Here is a 16084-nt window from a genome sequence, read left to right as displayed (position 1 = left end):
GCTTTATTTCCCACTGACCACATACAGTAGAACAGACTTTCTCAGTAATAGCAAGTTACAGCTGCAATCAAAGTATTAAAATTGATATTCACATCACATGAATAATCTTAAATATTAAAATCAACATTGTCCATATCATAGAATATGGGTTTTTTTGTTAGCCGCACATATAATTTTATTTCGATTTTTTAAATGGCAAGGATTGAAAAGTGAGAGAAAACTTTCTAAAATTTTGAGAGCACTCACTTTCCTGCATTTGCAAGCTTGTGCCATGGGATGTCAATGTTTGTTATTTCTAGTGTCAAGTACGCGAATTGTTTCCCCGATATTTTACTTTTAAAATGTTTCTGATTTGAGAAGAATGTCCCCATAAGAGCAAGCCATATCACATATTATATACTTTTTCCAGTGCATTTAACAGATGGTAGATCTAATGAAAAGTATACAATTATGTCTTCCAAGAATACCTTGTGCACAATACTTAACAATCGACTTTCCATAAGCGACTTTTCTCATGCAGAATTGTGTAAATGCTTGCACTTGCTTTACAATTTACCTGTTAAAATAAGTCCTTGTAAAAGTGGTTATCTTATATTGTTATGTCCCTTAAACATCAAGGACAGTGAAATGACAAACACAAGCAACTGCTACTCAAATGAGAGAGAAACACTTTAAAGAAGAAATAAATTTACAGACTAACAACACAACCAAATATTATATCAAAAGGAACAAGCTGAGATTTATGTATCAAAAAGGAATCTACTCTAATACAGTACCTTCAGACCATCAGAAGGAATTCCATCTCCAAACCGCGCAGGTAGATCCCGGAATTCAGCAATCGGAGGGGGCAAATCCACTGAGTAAACAATGACATCTGCATATGTACTATTCAGAGCAATTATCAGAGCCACCACCAGTGGAAAAATGAATAATCGCATGGCGACATAAACAGTCAGATGGCTGGTAACACAGTCATAAGTTTCAACAGAAATGCTTATCTTCCAACCAGTTATACGTATTATCTTCCTTTCTGCTGGTGGAGTGATTTATACATGGGTCGCAATTAACTCAACAAAGTTGTAAGATATCTGAAACCAGATGAAAAATTACATAATTATTTTAGGACATTTATAAATGTCACTTGAAACAGACATTACGCGAAATAAGCACATAAGATTTCCAGTCATTTGTTAACCTTTGTCCCACATAATTAATTTCAAGTGTGTTTAAAGACTTCATTACTTCACGTCAGCTTCTATACTGGGTAAGGTGAGATGTTTACTTTGGTGGCATGAATGTCCGTTGCACATAAAACAAATTGTTAATGAATAGTAAGAACAAGTTTCCCAGTTGGATGTAATGATGACATGCAATCAATGATCATGAGTTCATAAACAATACTGACAAAATTTAAGAATCAAAATAAATTATAAACTGAAGGGCTGAAACAAACCAAGATTTTCCAAAATATTAAAATCAATTGATGGATGGGCAGTTTAAAATAGACTGGCGGGTAACAGTGTCAGATGACAAGGCACATTTACATGGCTCAGTTGACACTGCATTGCTCACAACAGGCAAATATTGCATGAGAGCCAACATGGTGTTGAAAATTTTATTTATTTACCATATAGCTTTTTTTACACATTAAAAATATACGTATACGAAAGTTGCAACATAATGTCAAGTGTATGTATCTCCAAAAGTTCTTGACCAACTACTTAGCAATTTTGACACAATGTTGAATTCTGTTTTTAGGTACCACCAAACGAAAGCGTTGGTATGTTGATAGGAGACAATAAAAAACACACACACAAATTTCAAGCTTTCGCAACCCAAGGTTGCTTCATCAGGAAAGAGGGAATTTATTGTCTCCTATCAACATACCAATGCTTTCGTTTGGTAAGTTACAGAATCTTTGTTTTTAGATATATTTTTCCCATGTGGAATGTTTCCCTCTGTGTGTGTGTGTGTGTGTGTGTGTGTGTGTGTGTGTGTGTGTGTGTGTGTGTGTGTGTGTGTGGCTTTGAGATTTTTTTGTATCAACATGTTCCAACTGTTAAATTCATATATAATAGAGGGAAACATTCCACATAGGAAAAATATATCTAAAAACAAAGATGGTGAGACCCACCAAACAAAAGCGCTGGCAGGTCAACAGACACACAAACAAACACAAACACACACACAAAATTCCAGCCCTCGCAACCAACGGCCGCCCCGCCAGGAAAGAGGGAAGGAGAGGGAAAGACGAAAGGATGGCTTTGAAATTTTGATGCAACATTGCATTTGAATACTTTTTTTGTTTTTATATACCTACTGGAATGTAATCTGGTATATATGTAATAAAAGGGGTAACAAATTTGTAACAACAGTAAAAAAGAATCAAGGTCAGAGGGAGGAGGAAGCGGAGATGGTCAGTGGGGTGGGAGGAAATGGACATAGAAAATGGGAACGAGGAGATGGAGAGAGAGGAGGGAGGAGTATACAGACAGAGAAAGGGGGAAAAGGTGGTTGAATGAGAGGGTGGACAAGAAGAAATGGAGATTATATATATATATAAGGACTTATATCCAATTCCTATACATATTATAAATGTGTGCTTTCTCTTTCTTTCTTTCTTTTCCACTGAAGCAGACTGAGCCACAGCAATGCATGGTCAGGTACAGTTAGCACACAATAAAATATTATAAACTAACATCTAAGGTATTCATATATGTAATCTACCAACTTCGGGTTCGCCAACAGGAACTCTCCTGATCTACCATCATACAATCTTGTGGGGCATTGTTCTGGGATTTGTGGTTCTCCACACATAGTTGGAATCGTTGCTGATCTCATTTGTATAACAAAAACACATGCACAGATGCCATGTTGGTTTCTAACACATCAAGTGCAGGTCAAAACCTGGTGGTTCTTGGGTTATACATGGCATTTGTTATTTTACAATACAGTCCATGAGGTGGTATGGTTGAACACATCATCTACAGCAACTCTTGCTGATTTGCTGAAGGTTGTCTAGAGCATTGTAGGTTGAGAATGGCAGGATTGATATCTCAATGGATTGGTAGATTTCTATTATCCATGATGTTTTTGTGCTTGTTCACAAGAGAAAATACATGTTGTTGTTGAGAAGGTAAAATGTAGCCATTGTATGAAGGACAATTTGATGAATCCAGCAATCATTCTTGTGGCGTTATTTAGCTGGACACCTATTTCCATGGATGTAGGCGGATTATCCAAACTGGGGCACAATGTTCAGTGTTTGAGGAGACAAGACCCAGCATAGAAAAGCACAGGATGGAAGCCTATACTTCACATGTTCTCTCATGGCTTTTTGCTGCTGTTTCTTATTTTCCATTCTCTGGCTCTTCCTATTAGTTGCTCTCTGAAAGATAAAGAGTTCTATCAAGAGACTTTGGTGTTTTATTATGAATAAGTATACTGATTGTTGTTTTTCTTCTGCAAGTTTATTTTTCAAGCAGAAACAGGACACCCCCAATTCAGTTGCATTTGTTTGGTGTCTCCATTTGTGAAAGTACTTTTTCACTATGTCTACACCTGTCACTAGAATTTCTTCTGACTGTTCGATTGAACTACACCGCGCTGCATGTTGATGCAGTCATTGGCATCACCCAACTTTCCTGATGTTTTTAACATGCCTGCTATGTACAAGCTGAAGAGAAATAGCTGATCCCTGTGGTAGACTGTTCCTTAGTGAGCTGATGTCTGATCCCATTACTACTCAGAACACTCACTCATATAATATATTAGTCAAGTGGTTGGTTTGCAAGGACATACACACAGATGCTTGTACATCATGTATTCTCTCCACACTGTATTGTAGGCTGCTGTTTTACACCACGAGGAAGATCCACTACAACGCATACATTTCAGATATGATTTACTACAGGAAAAGTAATTTAGAAATGAAACTAAACTTTTTACAAAAAAAATTGTATTTTTACTTTAATAGAGTATGTTGGCTTACAGCAATTCTATCATCTTATGGAATTTGTTGAGTTTATTTATATCAAGACAGTGAATATACTGCTTTTACTTGTGTTTTTATACAAGAAAGTTTCTGTTGCTTTTGTTTCTTTTCCTTTTTCGTATTAAATTCTATAAGCAGCAACTCTTTAAAGCAGGTGTATGTAATTTGTTTACGATGTAAGTTATTCATAGTCTTTTAGATATATGTGTGGTATATATTGTTATTACTATATGCGAACAAAATAAAGAATGAGGCAGCATATTGGTCCAGGTATTGGACTGTCATTCAGGAGAAGCTGGGTCAATGCCTGTCCCACAAGTGTCTAATCTGCACAAAATATCACTGAATATATATGACACTTCTCTCTCAAGTTTGTCTTTTGGAAAAATGCAGGGCTGTCTCACATTTACAGGTGGAGTAATAGTAGTTAAAGCCACGGGTTTTAAATTGTGTTATAGCTAATACAGAACATTAAAATAATTAGTCTCTGTTGTTTTAAATTTGGCTGTATTTTTCATTATTGACCTGCAACCATTTCAATTTTGTAATGATAGTGTTCTTAAAATCGATAACAGCATTCAGTAAGATTTCAATGTGAAAGAAGGAAGGATTGGAAGCTGTAATAATTGATAATGAACACAATTCATGGTAATGACTGTTGAGACCTGTGCGTCTATAATTTCACCATTCATAACTGGTTCACTCACACAACACTAAGTTAATGGCCTTTAATGAAGTAGGGGCCATAAATTAGTGTGTGACAGAAAGAAAATTTGTTGCCACAGTTTTCATGAATTGGAGCAGTGAAGAAAGGAAGTAGGCAATTTTACAGAAATAGTAGTATCACCAGTTTGGAGAAAAAATTGTCTCTGATAGTTGGTATTAAAGCTGTCAGGGTCTCAGAATGTAGCCACAGATACATCTGATAACAAAAAATGACTAACAAGGCAAATATTCTAATCTGAAATCATATCTTCTGGACATCATCTACTCCATACGTAAATAATAATTAAACACTAGCACAATAGAGAAAGAAGTTTAGTTTGTTGTTAAATTTGGGTTTTGTTTGTGATCTGGGTAAAAATAGAAATGGGTTAATTTTTAAAGTTTGCGCCATTATGATATTTTAGAATATGCAAATGCCTGGTATACAGCCTTACACACAAACAAATCATGCATACATAGCCTGTAAACTGACCCTTTTCACAACATTTTGATAGAAATTGTGCTACTGATTTACAGTACAAGTAACTAACTGAGTAGGATTTCGCACTCTGGTCCTGTCAACTTCATGGTCAACAGTGGTGGAGCAAAAGTTTTGATTAGCCAAGGATGGGGAAATAAACCAGTCACATACTTTGCTTTAAAAAATATATCTGGCATTCACCTTAATTTGGGTATTTTAAGGATAACCTACATAAGTTTGGAGTGGTGAGATGTGCAGTATGCACAATAGAAATGCATCAGAGACTTCCCCATTACTTGCAAAGTTCTCAGAATGATGGGGGATGGTGCTTGGATATAATGGATAATATAGTCAACTGCATGTGATGCAAAATAAAAAGCAAGTAAGGACTCATGCAAGAAGATAATGACAAGGGCACAACTTGCCAATGAGGAACATGATATCAGTGTTGATGACAATAATGATAGTAATATGAAGAAAATAATAATACTGAAAGTAGCTTTATGACTTCACTGCAAAGAAGGAAAGATTGTACAGCACAACACACCAATACAAAGGCAATCTCGCTGATGCTGTGCACAGAATTATTCATTCACTGAGATTGGAAGGGATCAAAGTCAAATTGCTTGAGGCCCAAAGTTTCCACATTTCTACAAATTCAGTACACCAACACTACTATTACTAATTTGAATGCTAAAACTGATGAAGATAAGAGAGCACTAAATCAAAAAGAAGAGAGACAGACCGTTACACTAAGCTACAAGAGAAAGTCCACAAGTGATAAGCTCCATTGTAAAGTGCAGAAAATGAGAATTTTTTAAAAGAGCACACCCTCTCCAATCTCCCACTGCAATGAGAATGATTCACAGCAGGCAAAGCCTCCAGAATGCAGTGTCCATTTTCAGAAAGGGGTTGTGGTTTTTCAAATCCAGGTAAGGAAAGTTTCATTACTAGATAATGAATAATATCAAATCCATTGATAATGAAAGTTCAATTTTGAGAGGTAACCATGTTTGGTGTGACAATGGCTGAAGATTATGGTGTTCACTTGTCAACTTTTAGTAAGTCCTGTGTTTGCTTCCAACATTTTTGTAACTGAACACTGCAGTTCCCTGTTAATTGGGGTATTATTCCACAGTCTTTCACAAGCCTGGTTAATTTGAAATAGCAGGAAAATCTCTTCTGTAACAAACAAAATAGAAAGCAAGAAGGTGTTCTTCAGTGTTAAGAAGCACAAGACTAACTTCAACTGCATGGTGATAGTGTAAAGTGAAAGGCAGCACGTAATTCCATTCTTGGTTTACTATTTTTCATGATTGCACACAGTCCAGTCATATTAATGTGATCACCGCCTATTCATAGGGTATATATCATGGCAACAACTTATCAAAAAAGTAGTTTCCTCACACCTTCTGCTTCATTTTCTCATATTACCCTGCTACCTCAGCTGTTAGTTAGCACAATCGGCTGCAATCAAATACAGAGTAATTACTTTAACTGTCAGGTTACCTTGGAACCTATGTCATATGTTTATTTTACTCAACAATGACTAAAGAGCAAAAACAACATGGAAAAGTGCTAAAGCTATTACAGTCGAGTAAAGCAAACATGTTAATATACATTAAATGGTAATGTTGGAGTATATTCAGTGAGCGTGTATTCAATACGGAATCTTATAGCTATTGTTGTCACAACACTGCCTGTGAAGGCAGGAAATGCCATTGCCTCATTTCATTTTTCAGTATCCTGGACTATCTGTTACTTCTTTTTATTCTATAGTCAACAGCTTCCATGTGTTGTATAATATTTTGCCTTATGCAATGACAGTTGATAAATGTGTACCAAATACACACCACAACAGATAAGCACATATTAAAATTATTTCGAAGTTACAAATATGGCTCAGAGAGAATTCATGTAGTCATTTTGAATGAGTTCTACTTGAAGTTCACCTTCACTGAATTAATAAGTCACAAAATGTTTCAAGGCCTTCTGAAAAATGTAATAAACGTTGTAGATGCCAGTTGAGTTTCAACATGTCAGCAAAAAATTTAGGCAGCTGACTTATGATCTGCAATGGTATGCACTAAAAGATATTTTTGGCTTGATTTATGAAAACTCAGAGGCTGACAAAGAGGAAAAATACTGCTAATAACGATGCTACTAATACTGTATTACACAAGACACACATGCATAACCCTAAAGACACAATATTGAGATAATATACCATCTTTCCACGGGGCTATGTCAATGGAAATTATCTGTGACTGTTTTCCAAGGTATGAATTGTACATTGAAGAGAACTTTTAAAGAAAGGAAGGATGACTTGAGTTATTTTTCTGTCAACAACAGGGTCACTTGATGGAGTACAAGGTCACATTGCACGAATTTGGGGATAGGAATCAGTCCCGTACATTTCAAAGGAACCACAGCTGCTTTAGGAAAACCACACAAAACCTAAATTTGGATGACCAGATGGGGAGTTGAACCTGGCTCTCCTTGTATGCGAGTCTAGCAGAATTAATCACTGCCACCTTTCTTGGTAACAACAACATACAATTTGAATGAAAGTAATGCACGTTTTTGAACAATATTTCATACTGCTACAGATGAATATGAAAATCAGTCAAAATGGAATGATAAACCTATTACCATTACGCCTATCCTCTCAACATGGACTATCAAAATTCAAGATCCACATCACAAAAATGGAATGCTATTTCTTCAGAGAACGCTATAGGGTACCGAAACAAACTTAGCCAAATACATAGAGCATAATGTGTGCACTGCTCTAATCGCCCTTAATAGATAGTTCATTTATTGAAATTTCTTCTGGCTGTAAATTCTGAACCAGTTCGTCCAGGGGCATTGCAGATCACTGTGATTTATCCACCTTGGCCGTATCGGTAATTTCTTCTTACTTAATGCTAACAAGTTACTTGACCAAACTCAAGAAAACAAATACTTCCCGAAAGTGTTAAAAGTGAATCATAGTGTAGCCATACATTTCGACTATCCATTCCTGCGACTCTGTAACGTATTATTTTCCTGGCAAAGTAAAATTCTAACAGTGCCTTAGATAATAGCAATAGTAACAGTAATTAGTTTATTCATTTACGTGTAGATTATCTTTAAATTGTTATCTGTACCACGGTATGTATAGACTTTCCGTACAAGGCTGCCTTGCTGCAAAATAACACTTTCATTATCGCTACAGTACCTTATTACGGTACGGAAGAAGTCTGATGACCGTTCCCACAGTAAAGTTTAAATGAAAAGTGTAGGTAAAGGTAAACGGTACATTCCTTGTAGGAGACTTTTTTTTTTAATTCGTTCGTCACCTACACGAAGAAACTGCAACATTATTGCACATCGTATTTTACAAAACAATTACCGCAGCTTCCTAAAGTTAACAAAATGCCTAAAGGTTAAAGCTGTTTCAAACACGATAAAAGACCGAAAGCAATATTGGCGACACAGAAGCACAATTTATTTACGAATATCATTTAATAAGTATCCGAAAACCTTTATTGGCATTTATCACTTGACGTTTTTAACAAATCGTACATTTCAATTCCGTAGCTACCTCGGATAACGAAATCAAGACTCTCTTTGGTTGACATACAGTAGTAGTTCTAGTCACATAGCCTAATAAAAACCATAATTTCCGCAAACAAATACCACTCACTCGCTTCCTCGTCGATTATATCATATGAACTTCCCAGCAACCATTCGCCTGTCACCTGTCAAAACAGACAACACAGCAGGCAGTGCATGTCTGCGTAGTTTGCGGACGGTTATTTAATTATGGACGCCTGGATACTCAGCAGTATGATTAATCGAGCTCGTTAATTTCAAGCTATCTTGTGAAATACATAAAAGATTTAAATTCTAAACAAAGAAAGACTGACTGACCGTAGCCAGTGCTTATACGGCTGAAATCATACATTGCAGAACTATATTTGACACAATACCTCAACCATCCCTCAGATGCAAATCGTCTGCAATCGAATCAGACTTGCACTGCAAATACATTGTCAGAAATCTCGTTCTGAAATTACTCACGAAATGTACATGTATTCTTAGCATGGCAAAATAGTGTGAATACGCCACTGAAATGTAATTTGTCATACGTATTTTAAGAAAATATTAACGAAGTAATCAAATTGAGCTGTTTCGGGCGTTTTGTTTGAGCTAACGCGGAAGCCCGAGAGATGCTTCTCACAAAAAATGATTAAATTATATTACATTACTCGTAATTTTTGAAACCAACGGAGAGTGCTCTCTGGGATATGGAAACAATTCAGGGATGAACATTTAATTTAATTGTGCAATCCGGTGATATTACATTATATTACTGAATTTCAATGGTACACGTTAACCAGCAACATTACATTTAAGTTTCTGTGAGGGTACTCCTCATTGGAGTGGAAGAAGTTACTCAGAAGAAAGTTCTTTAATCCAGTCTTAAACTCCACTACATTATCTACTTGTCTTTGAATGTACTCTGGAAGGCTGCTGAGTAATGTGTACCCACGTATCTTACGCCGTAATACACCTCCAATTGACAGGACTGTGAGTTTCTAAGCAATACGTAACTGACTCCCCATTCTTACTGGGCAGTTAGCCAAGTCAGCGGCAATCACTGCAAAATTGTGCAGACCGTTTATCGGGATATACTGGTAACTGCCATACCAAGAAGATAACTATCAATATTTGAGGACTCGTTCTGAAATTACTCACGAAATGTACATGTATTCTTAGCATGGCAAAATAGTGTGAATACGCCACTGAAATGTCATTTGTCATACGTATTTTAAGAAAATATTAACGAAGTAATCAAATTGAGCTGTTTCGGGCGTTTTGTTTGAGCTAAGGCGGAAGCCCGAGAGATGCAAAGCTCTGTCTGCACACGTCAGCATTTGTGGGTGAACAGGAGATTTGCGCAGATGAGAGATGTGAGTTCAAATCACATACGCGCAGACATGTTGGAACGTATGGACAGGAGATCATCGCGGATCTGACGTTACAATATGTTTGAGTCAGTTGTTTGTTGTCAGGTGTTCATCGTCTGTGTGAAGAGTGAATTTTACAGTGGCAGATACAAGTCAGCGTTCAAGATAGTTCACCGCCGGGTTTATCGAAATATATAGGACTCATACATGTTTGAGGAAAATTAAAAGCAGGGATTACAGCATTAGGGATAAGAATGCTGCTGCTTGTAAGTCTTTAACAGAGAAATTAGGATCGGCTGACAAAGTGGCAAATGGTACATTAAAAAAAGTCATTGTGGACAAAAAAAGCAAAGCAATGAAATCTAATCGATTTGGTGCCAGAGAACACTTGGCACACTTTCACTCAGTACTGTCCTGTGCCGTAATCTAATGTGAGTTGTGATATCGTAGGCAAAAAAGGTAGGCCCTATTTGTTCTAAAGAAAGTGCAGTCAGAATATTGTGTTGAGCTGATAATGGAAGATTTTGGAACAGTGCCTTCAGAAACATAGTTATTTCTACATTTCTTTTAATTCCTACTATAACGAGTAGTCCATATTAAGCATGATATTAAGGCTCGATTCACACTGTGGGCAACGTCACGTCAACGTCAACGCGGGTCACGTGAAGTCAAAATATTCGTCCAATGCTTTCAAATGGCGAGGTTTACACAGTGGGCAACGTCACGTCCACGTCAGTTTGCCTGTCAGCCGGTATACTTCGAAAGAATAGTTTGACGTTGACGGTGGGGGTCACGTGGTTGGCGAACTGCTTACGATTGGCTGTTACTTTTCTGTCTGTTCTGTGGCTGCTCGCATGGCACGAGTTTGATTCTGCTTTCTCCACATCGAAAATATCTACTGACATTTTAGTTATAAAGTGTTTTTATAGAAACATGAACGACGAGAAGTTAATCGAAGTTGTTCGCCAAAATGTGAAATTGTATGAGATGAGCTGCAAAAAATACAGCGACACTTTGTTTAAAGAAGAAATATGGAAGAAAATTGGCTTGGTTATCGGTCGCCCAGGTAAATAACTTTATGAATATTGTAGGCCTACTGCAGATTATATTTATTTTGTATGTAATGTATTTAGATGTATAACATCGCACCTGCATCTATTTATCTATGTGTGTACTCACAATTAGGAGGTGAAAACACTTAGCAGAGATTAGAGCCTTCCTGCTTTCCAATTTCACAATTATTCGCGAGTCGTGAAAGTTTATTTCGACCATGTTTATATATAATACGTATTATTCCGAAGCAAATATGAGTATTCTACACCACATATTCATTTTGGCTAGTAGTTTACTTATGTATAATATTTATTTACATACTTTTTGGTACTGAGTCTCACTCAACATTTCGATGGATACAGCTTATTTAAGTACAACTACAGTAAAAGTTCGATGTTCCACATTCATATACAGTGTGCAGTTGGTTCTCTGAAGTGCCAAAGTTTATGCAGGACGAACTGTAGCAGATTTAGATCTACATAACAAGGGGCAATAAATTGGGAATGTTTAGCCTATAGATCAATTTGTTGATAGTGTGCAGTATTACAATAAATATTCTGTTCTATAAAATACGTAAAGGTACAGAATAGGAACCCTCAAAGGAATTGGTAAAGTTGAAGCATCAGACTCATCTCAAACAAAGCATTGGCTTTTCTCGTGGAGAAATTGCATGGCGTATGTTTGTGTCTGCTTTCTTGATGCTGCTGCTTATCAAAGACAGCAAATTAAAAAATTGCTGTCCCGACATTCGTAAATATTTATAAAATGACGTCTCCTCTTCTTTCAGCTCTCTATATAATGTGTGATATTCGCCTTCACACATTCTCTTCAAAATCATTTTCTTCACTCACGTTCGTTTTGATTGCCTTGCCAGTTTCCGCTCTCTTTCCTCATCATCTAAAGCAATTGCAATCGTAGCAAGTTCATCAAGACTAAATATAATGTCCGCCATCCTCCCTCATGAACACTTCTGCGAGTTTCCAATAACGCGCCAAAACGTGGTTGAAGTTTTTGCCATCACTTGACGTTCCGTCCATTTTGAATGCAAGTGGATTTTTGAGGGTGTGTGACGTCACTGACGTTGACATGACGTAGCCCACCGTGAGAATAGAGTCTAAGAGTGATTTTGAGATGAACTGTAGAATTCATTACCACAATACTACGAGTAAAACATTCCAGATATGTTATGAATCCCCATCGAGAGTTCTGGTAAATGTCAGGCAGGAAATTGGGAACCTTGACTTAGAAACAAACTGAATTGTAGCTCATTGGCTACGTATATAACTTTAACATTATTCATTCTCAAACTCGTCTAAAATTGTAAAAATATGATATGTACCTTAAATGAATTTAGGTACACTATTTTACTCGCCTTCTTGAAATCAACCCTTAGGACAACATAAACAACTCACGTGTGATTGGTACGATTTCATTCCATGCTAATTTCGAAACTGCAAAAGAAAATACCAAATCATTGTAGTTCTTACCGCCAGGAATCTTAACGTCACTCTTAGCAGCTCATGCGGAGAAATTGCTCTCCGAGTACAAGTTTTTTTCCGTATTATACTAGGAGCTATGAGAGTCAAAATATAATTCTATGTTTCTAAATCCATCCTCAAATAATTACGCCAGTCGTCGAGTTCACCAAACAGCTCATGACGTAAATTTATGTTCGAAAATTACCTATGCTTAAGCAGCCATTATGTAGACCATTATGATCTGTCTCCCTGTTTTGGGCGTTTTGTTTGGTTTTTGTTTTTTGCGCCACAAGTTGCGAAAACAGGCCGTAATAGAATTTCCCCCAATTCTGAATAATGAAATAAACATTGAGGTTATTGTACGCGGGTAGTCATTTTCCATTGAAACTTTTTTTCTGTATCGACCGATGGTGAATGAGCAGTAGATTGGAACTTGTGTCATGTGAACATAGCACATTTGAAGCGGTGTACTGTATACACTAAAATTTGCACAGAAAGACTGCTGCGTACGGATAGACCTTTAAGTTGGGTTCATACACGCAACAAATGTGTCACCACACGTTATGGTATAATGCAGTCGCATATATGAACTCTCAGATTCAGTGGCGCAACTTTTGTCATGCCACAAAATGTTCAACTTGGTTGTAGTTTGTTACTTTCTTTCCATCACTGCTCCCTGGTGGCTATACTTCGAAGCATGAACATTCTGTTGCAGTTACTGTGGAGTAGTTGGTGCTGTGCTCTATTCAATTTCAGACACTACGCCTACATGCGACATGTCTTCCAAAGGAGAAAAACCGAATTTCGTAAACAGCTTTTTGCTGCAGAGCTTACATGTTAAGGTCTGAAGCTGATATTCTAGTCCCGTTAAATATGGCGTCTAGAAAACAGTTGATCCAGTTTAGTTAACAGAATCGTCATCCCTTAAATGTTATAGGTAGTCGGCTTGACGCTCAGTTTAATATTTCCGCATCTCCTTCACTGCACGATAAGTCTATATTAACCGAATATTCTGAAAACAAGGCGAAACTTCGCAATACAAATAGGCTTCAAAACCGGTTGCGTTGATACGGGAGCGAAAATCGATTGAGGAACTAGAAAACAAGCAACTAGAAGCGAATTTCCAGAATCGATTTTGTAGTATTAACGTTCCCACCAAGCAGCGGTACTGAGAAATCGGTTTACGAAATCCGGTCTCGGGAGCCAAATTTAAACAGGTTGAGTTTCAAAATGAAACCACAGAGTGTGTAGCCAGCACAAAATTTTTGGGAATGTATGTTGATCAACAATTAAAATGGAATGAACATATTAGGGTGCTTGGGAAAAAAATTAACACAGCATGCTATGCCTTACGAATATTAGTCACTGTGTGCAATAGTTCATGCCAGAGAATGACATACTTTGCACACATACATTCTATAATAAGTTACAGCATAACATTCTGGGGTGCAAATGCCCAAAATGTGAAATATGTGTTGAGACTGCAAAAACGAGCTATCAGAATAATGAGCAAGATTCACGAAAGAGCACACTGCCGTGAGCTATTTCAAAAATGGTGTATTCTGACAATCCCAAGTGAATACACTCCTGGAAATGGAAAAAAGAACACATTGACACCGGTGTGTCAGACCCACCTTACTTGCTCCGGACACTGCAAGAGGGCTGTACAAGCAATGATCACACGCACGGCACAGCGGACACACCAGGAACCGCGGTGTTGGCTGTCGAATGGCGCTAGCTGCGCAGCATTTGTGCACCGCCGCCGTCAGTGTCAGCCAGTTTGCCGTGGCATACGGAGCTCCATCGCAGTCTTTAACACTGGTAGCATGCCGTGACAGCGTGGACATGAACCGTATGTGCAGTTGACGGACTTTGAGCGAGGGCGTATAGTGGGCATGCGGGAGGCCGGGTGGACGTACCGCCGAATTGCTCAACACGTGGGGCGTGAGGTCTCCACAGTACACTGATGTTGTCGCCAGTGGTCGGCGGAAGGTGCACGTGCCCGTCGACCTGGGACCGGACCGCAGCGACGCACGGATGCACGCCAAGACCGTAGGATCCTACGCAGTGCTGTAGGGGACCGCACCGCCACTTCCCAGCAAATTAGGGACACTGTTACTCCTGGGGTATCGGCGAGGACCATTTTCAACCGTCTCCATGAAGCTGGGCTACGGTCCCGCACACCGTTGTGCCGTCTTCCGCTCACGCCCCAACATCGTGCAGCCTGCCTCCAGTGGTGTCGCGACAGGCGTGAATGGAGGGACGAATGGAGACGTGTCGTCTTCAGCGATGAGAGTCGCTTCTGCCTTGGTGCCAATGATGGTCGTATGCGTGTTTGGCGCCGTGCAGGTGAGCGCTACAATCAGGACTGCATACGACCGAGGCACACAGGGCCAACACCCGGCATCATGGTGTGGGGAGCGATCTCCTACACTGGCCGTACACCACTGGTGATCGTCGAGGGGACACTGAATAGTGCACGGTACATCCAAACCGTCATCGAACCCATTGTTCTACCATTCGTAGACCGGCAAGGGAACTTGCTTTTCCAACAGGACAATGCACGTCCGCATGTATCCCGTGCCACCCAACGTGCTCTAGAAGGTGTAAGTCAACTACCCTGGCCAGCAAGATCTCCGGATCTGTCCCCCATTGAGCATGTTTGGGAGTGGATGAAGCGTCGTCTCACGCGGTCTGCACGTCCAGCACGAACGCTGGTCCAACTGAGGCGCCAGGTGGAAATGGCATGGCAAGCCGTTCCACAGGACTACATCCAGCATGTCTACGATCGTCTCCATGGGAGAATAGCAGCCTGCATTGCTGCGAAAGGTGGATATACACTGTACTAGTGCCGACATTGTGCATGCTCTGTTGCCTGTGTCTATGTGCCTGTGGTTTTGTCAGTGTGATCATGTGATGTATCTGACCCCAGGAATGTGTCAATAAAGTTTCCCATTCCTGGGACAATGAATTCACGGTGTTCTTATTTCAATTTCCAGGAGTGTATATCTTGCAAACTACAGTTTTTGTTCACAAAAATATTGAGCAATATCTAGCAAACAGCTGCATACATGATCACCAAACCAGAAACAGTAATTGCTTGTACCTAGACAGAATGAATAAAATTAAAACCCAAACCACTATGTTTTACCAAGCTGTCAAGATATACAGTAAATTGCCAAAAGAAATCAAAAACCTTAAGGAACTCCGTAAATTTAAAGCATTCCTTAAAGAATATTTACTAAAAAATAGTTTTTACTCGATTAGAGAATTCATGCAGCATAAAATTGGCATAAATAAATATTCAGGTTAATCAATTATAAAGTGGACATTCTAGATTGCAATTTACCCATACAAGTATTAGAGGAGTGTTGTGATCTATTTCTTTTGATTGAAGCAGGTTCTTCTGCATTATGTA

The 16084-nt window shown here is 38.5% G+C and overlaps 1 protein-coding gene across 7 annotated transcripts in view; it reads right to left on the bottom strand.

The window, feature by feature from the left end:
- The window catches only part of LOC126162451 (E3 ubiquitin-protein ligase RNF13), a 152576-nt gene extending 142837 nt beyond the window's left edge, over nucleotides 1-9739 (bottom strand). Inside the window, exons 1-2 of one of the 7 annotated variants that reach the window (XM_049918973.1) lie at nucleotides 9718-9739; nucleotides 777-1088 (exon numbers count right to left, since the gene is read on the bottom strand). In XM_049918973.1, coding sequence (XP_049774930.1) covers nucleotides 777-938 — 162 coding nt within the window. In that variant the 5' untranslated portion in view covers nucleotides 939-1088; nucleotides 9718-9739. Of the gene's footprint in view, nucleotides 1-776; nucleotides 1089-8400; nucleotides 8514-8747; nucleotides 9082-9154; nucleotides 9280-9717 lie in introns of those variants that run through there. The other 6 variants (XM_049918970.1, XM_049918969.1, XM_049918968.1 and 3 more) reach the window with 6 other exon arrangements.
- Between the last annotated feature and the right edge of the window lie 6345 nt (nucleotides 9740-16084).

The sequence above is a fragment of the Schistocerca cancellata genome, chromosome 2, assembly GCF_023864275.1.
Source record: "Schistocerca cancellata isolate TAMUIC-IGC-003103 chromosome 2, iqSchCanc2.1, whole genome shotgun sequence".
NCBI classification, from domain to species: Eukaryota; Metazoa; Arthropoda; class Insecta; order Orthoptera; family Acrididae; genus Schistocerca; species Schistocerca cancellata.
This window is presented reverse-complemented; position numbering and strand designations above follow the sequence as displayed.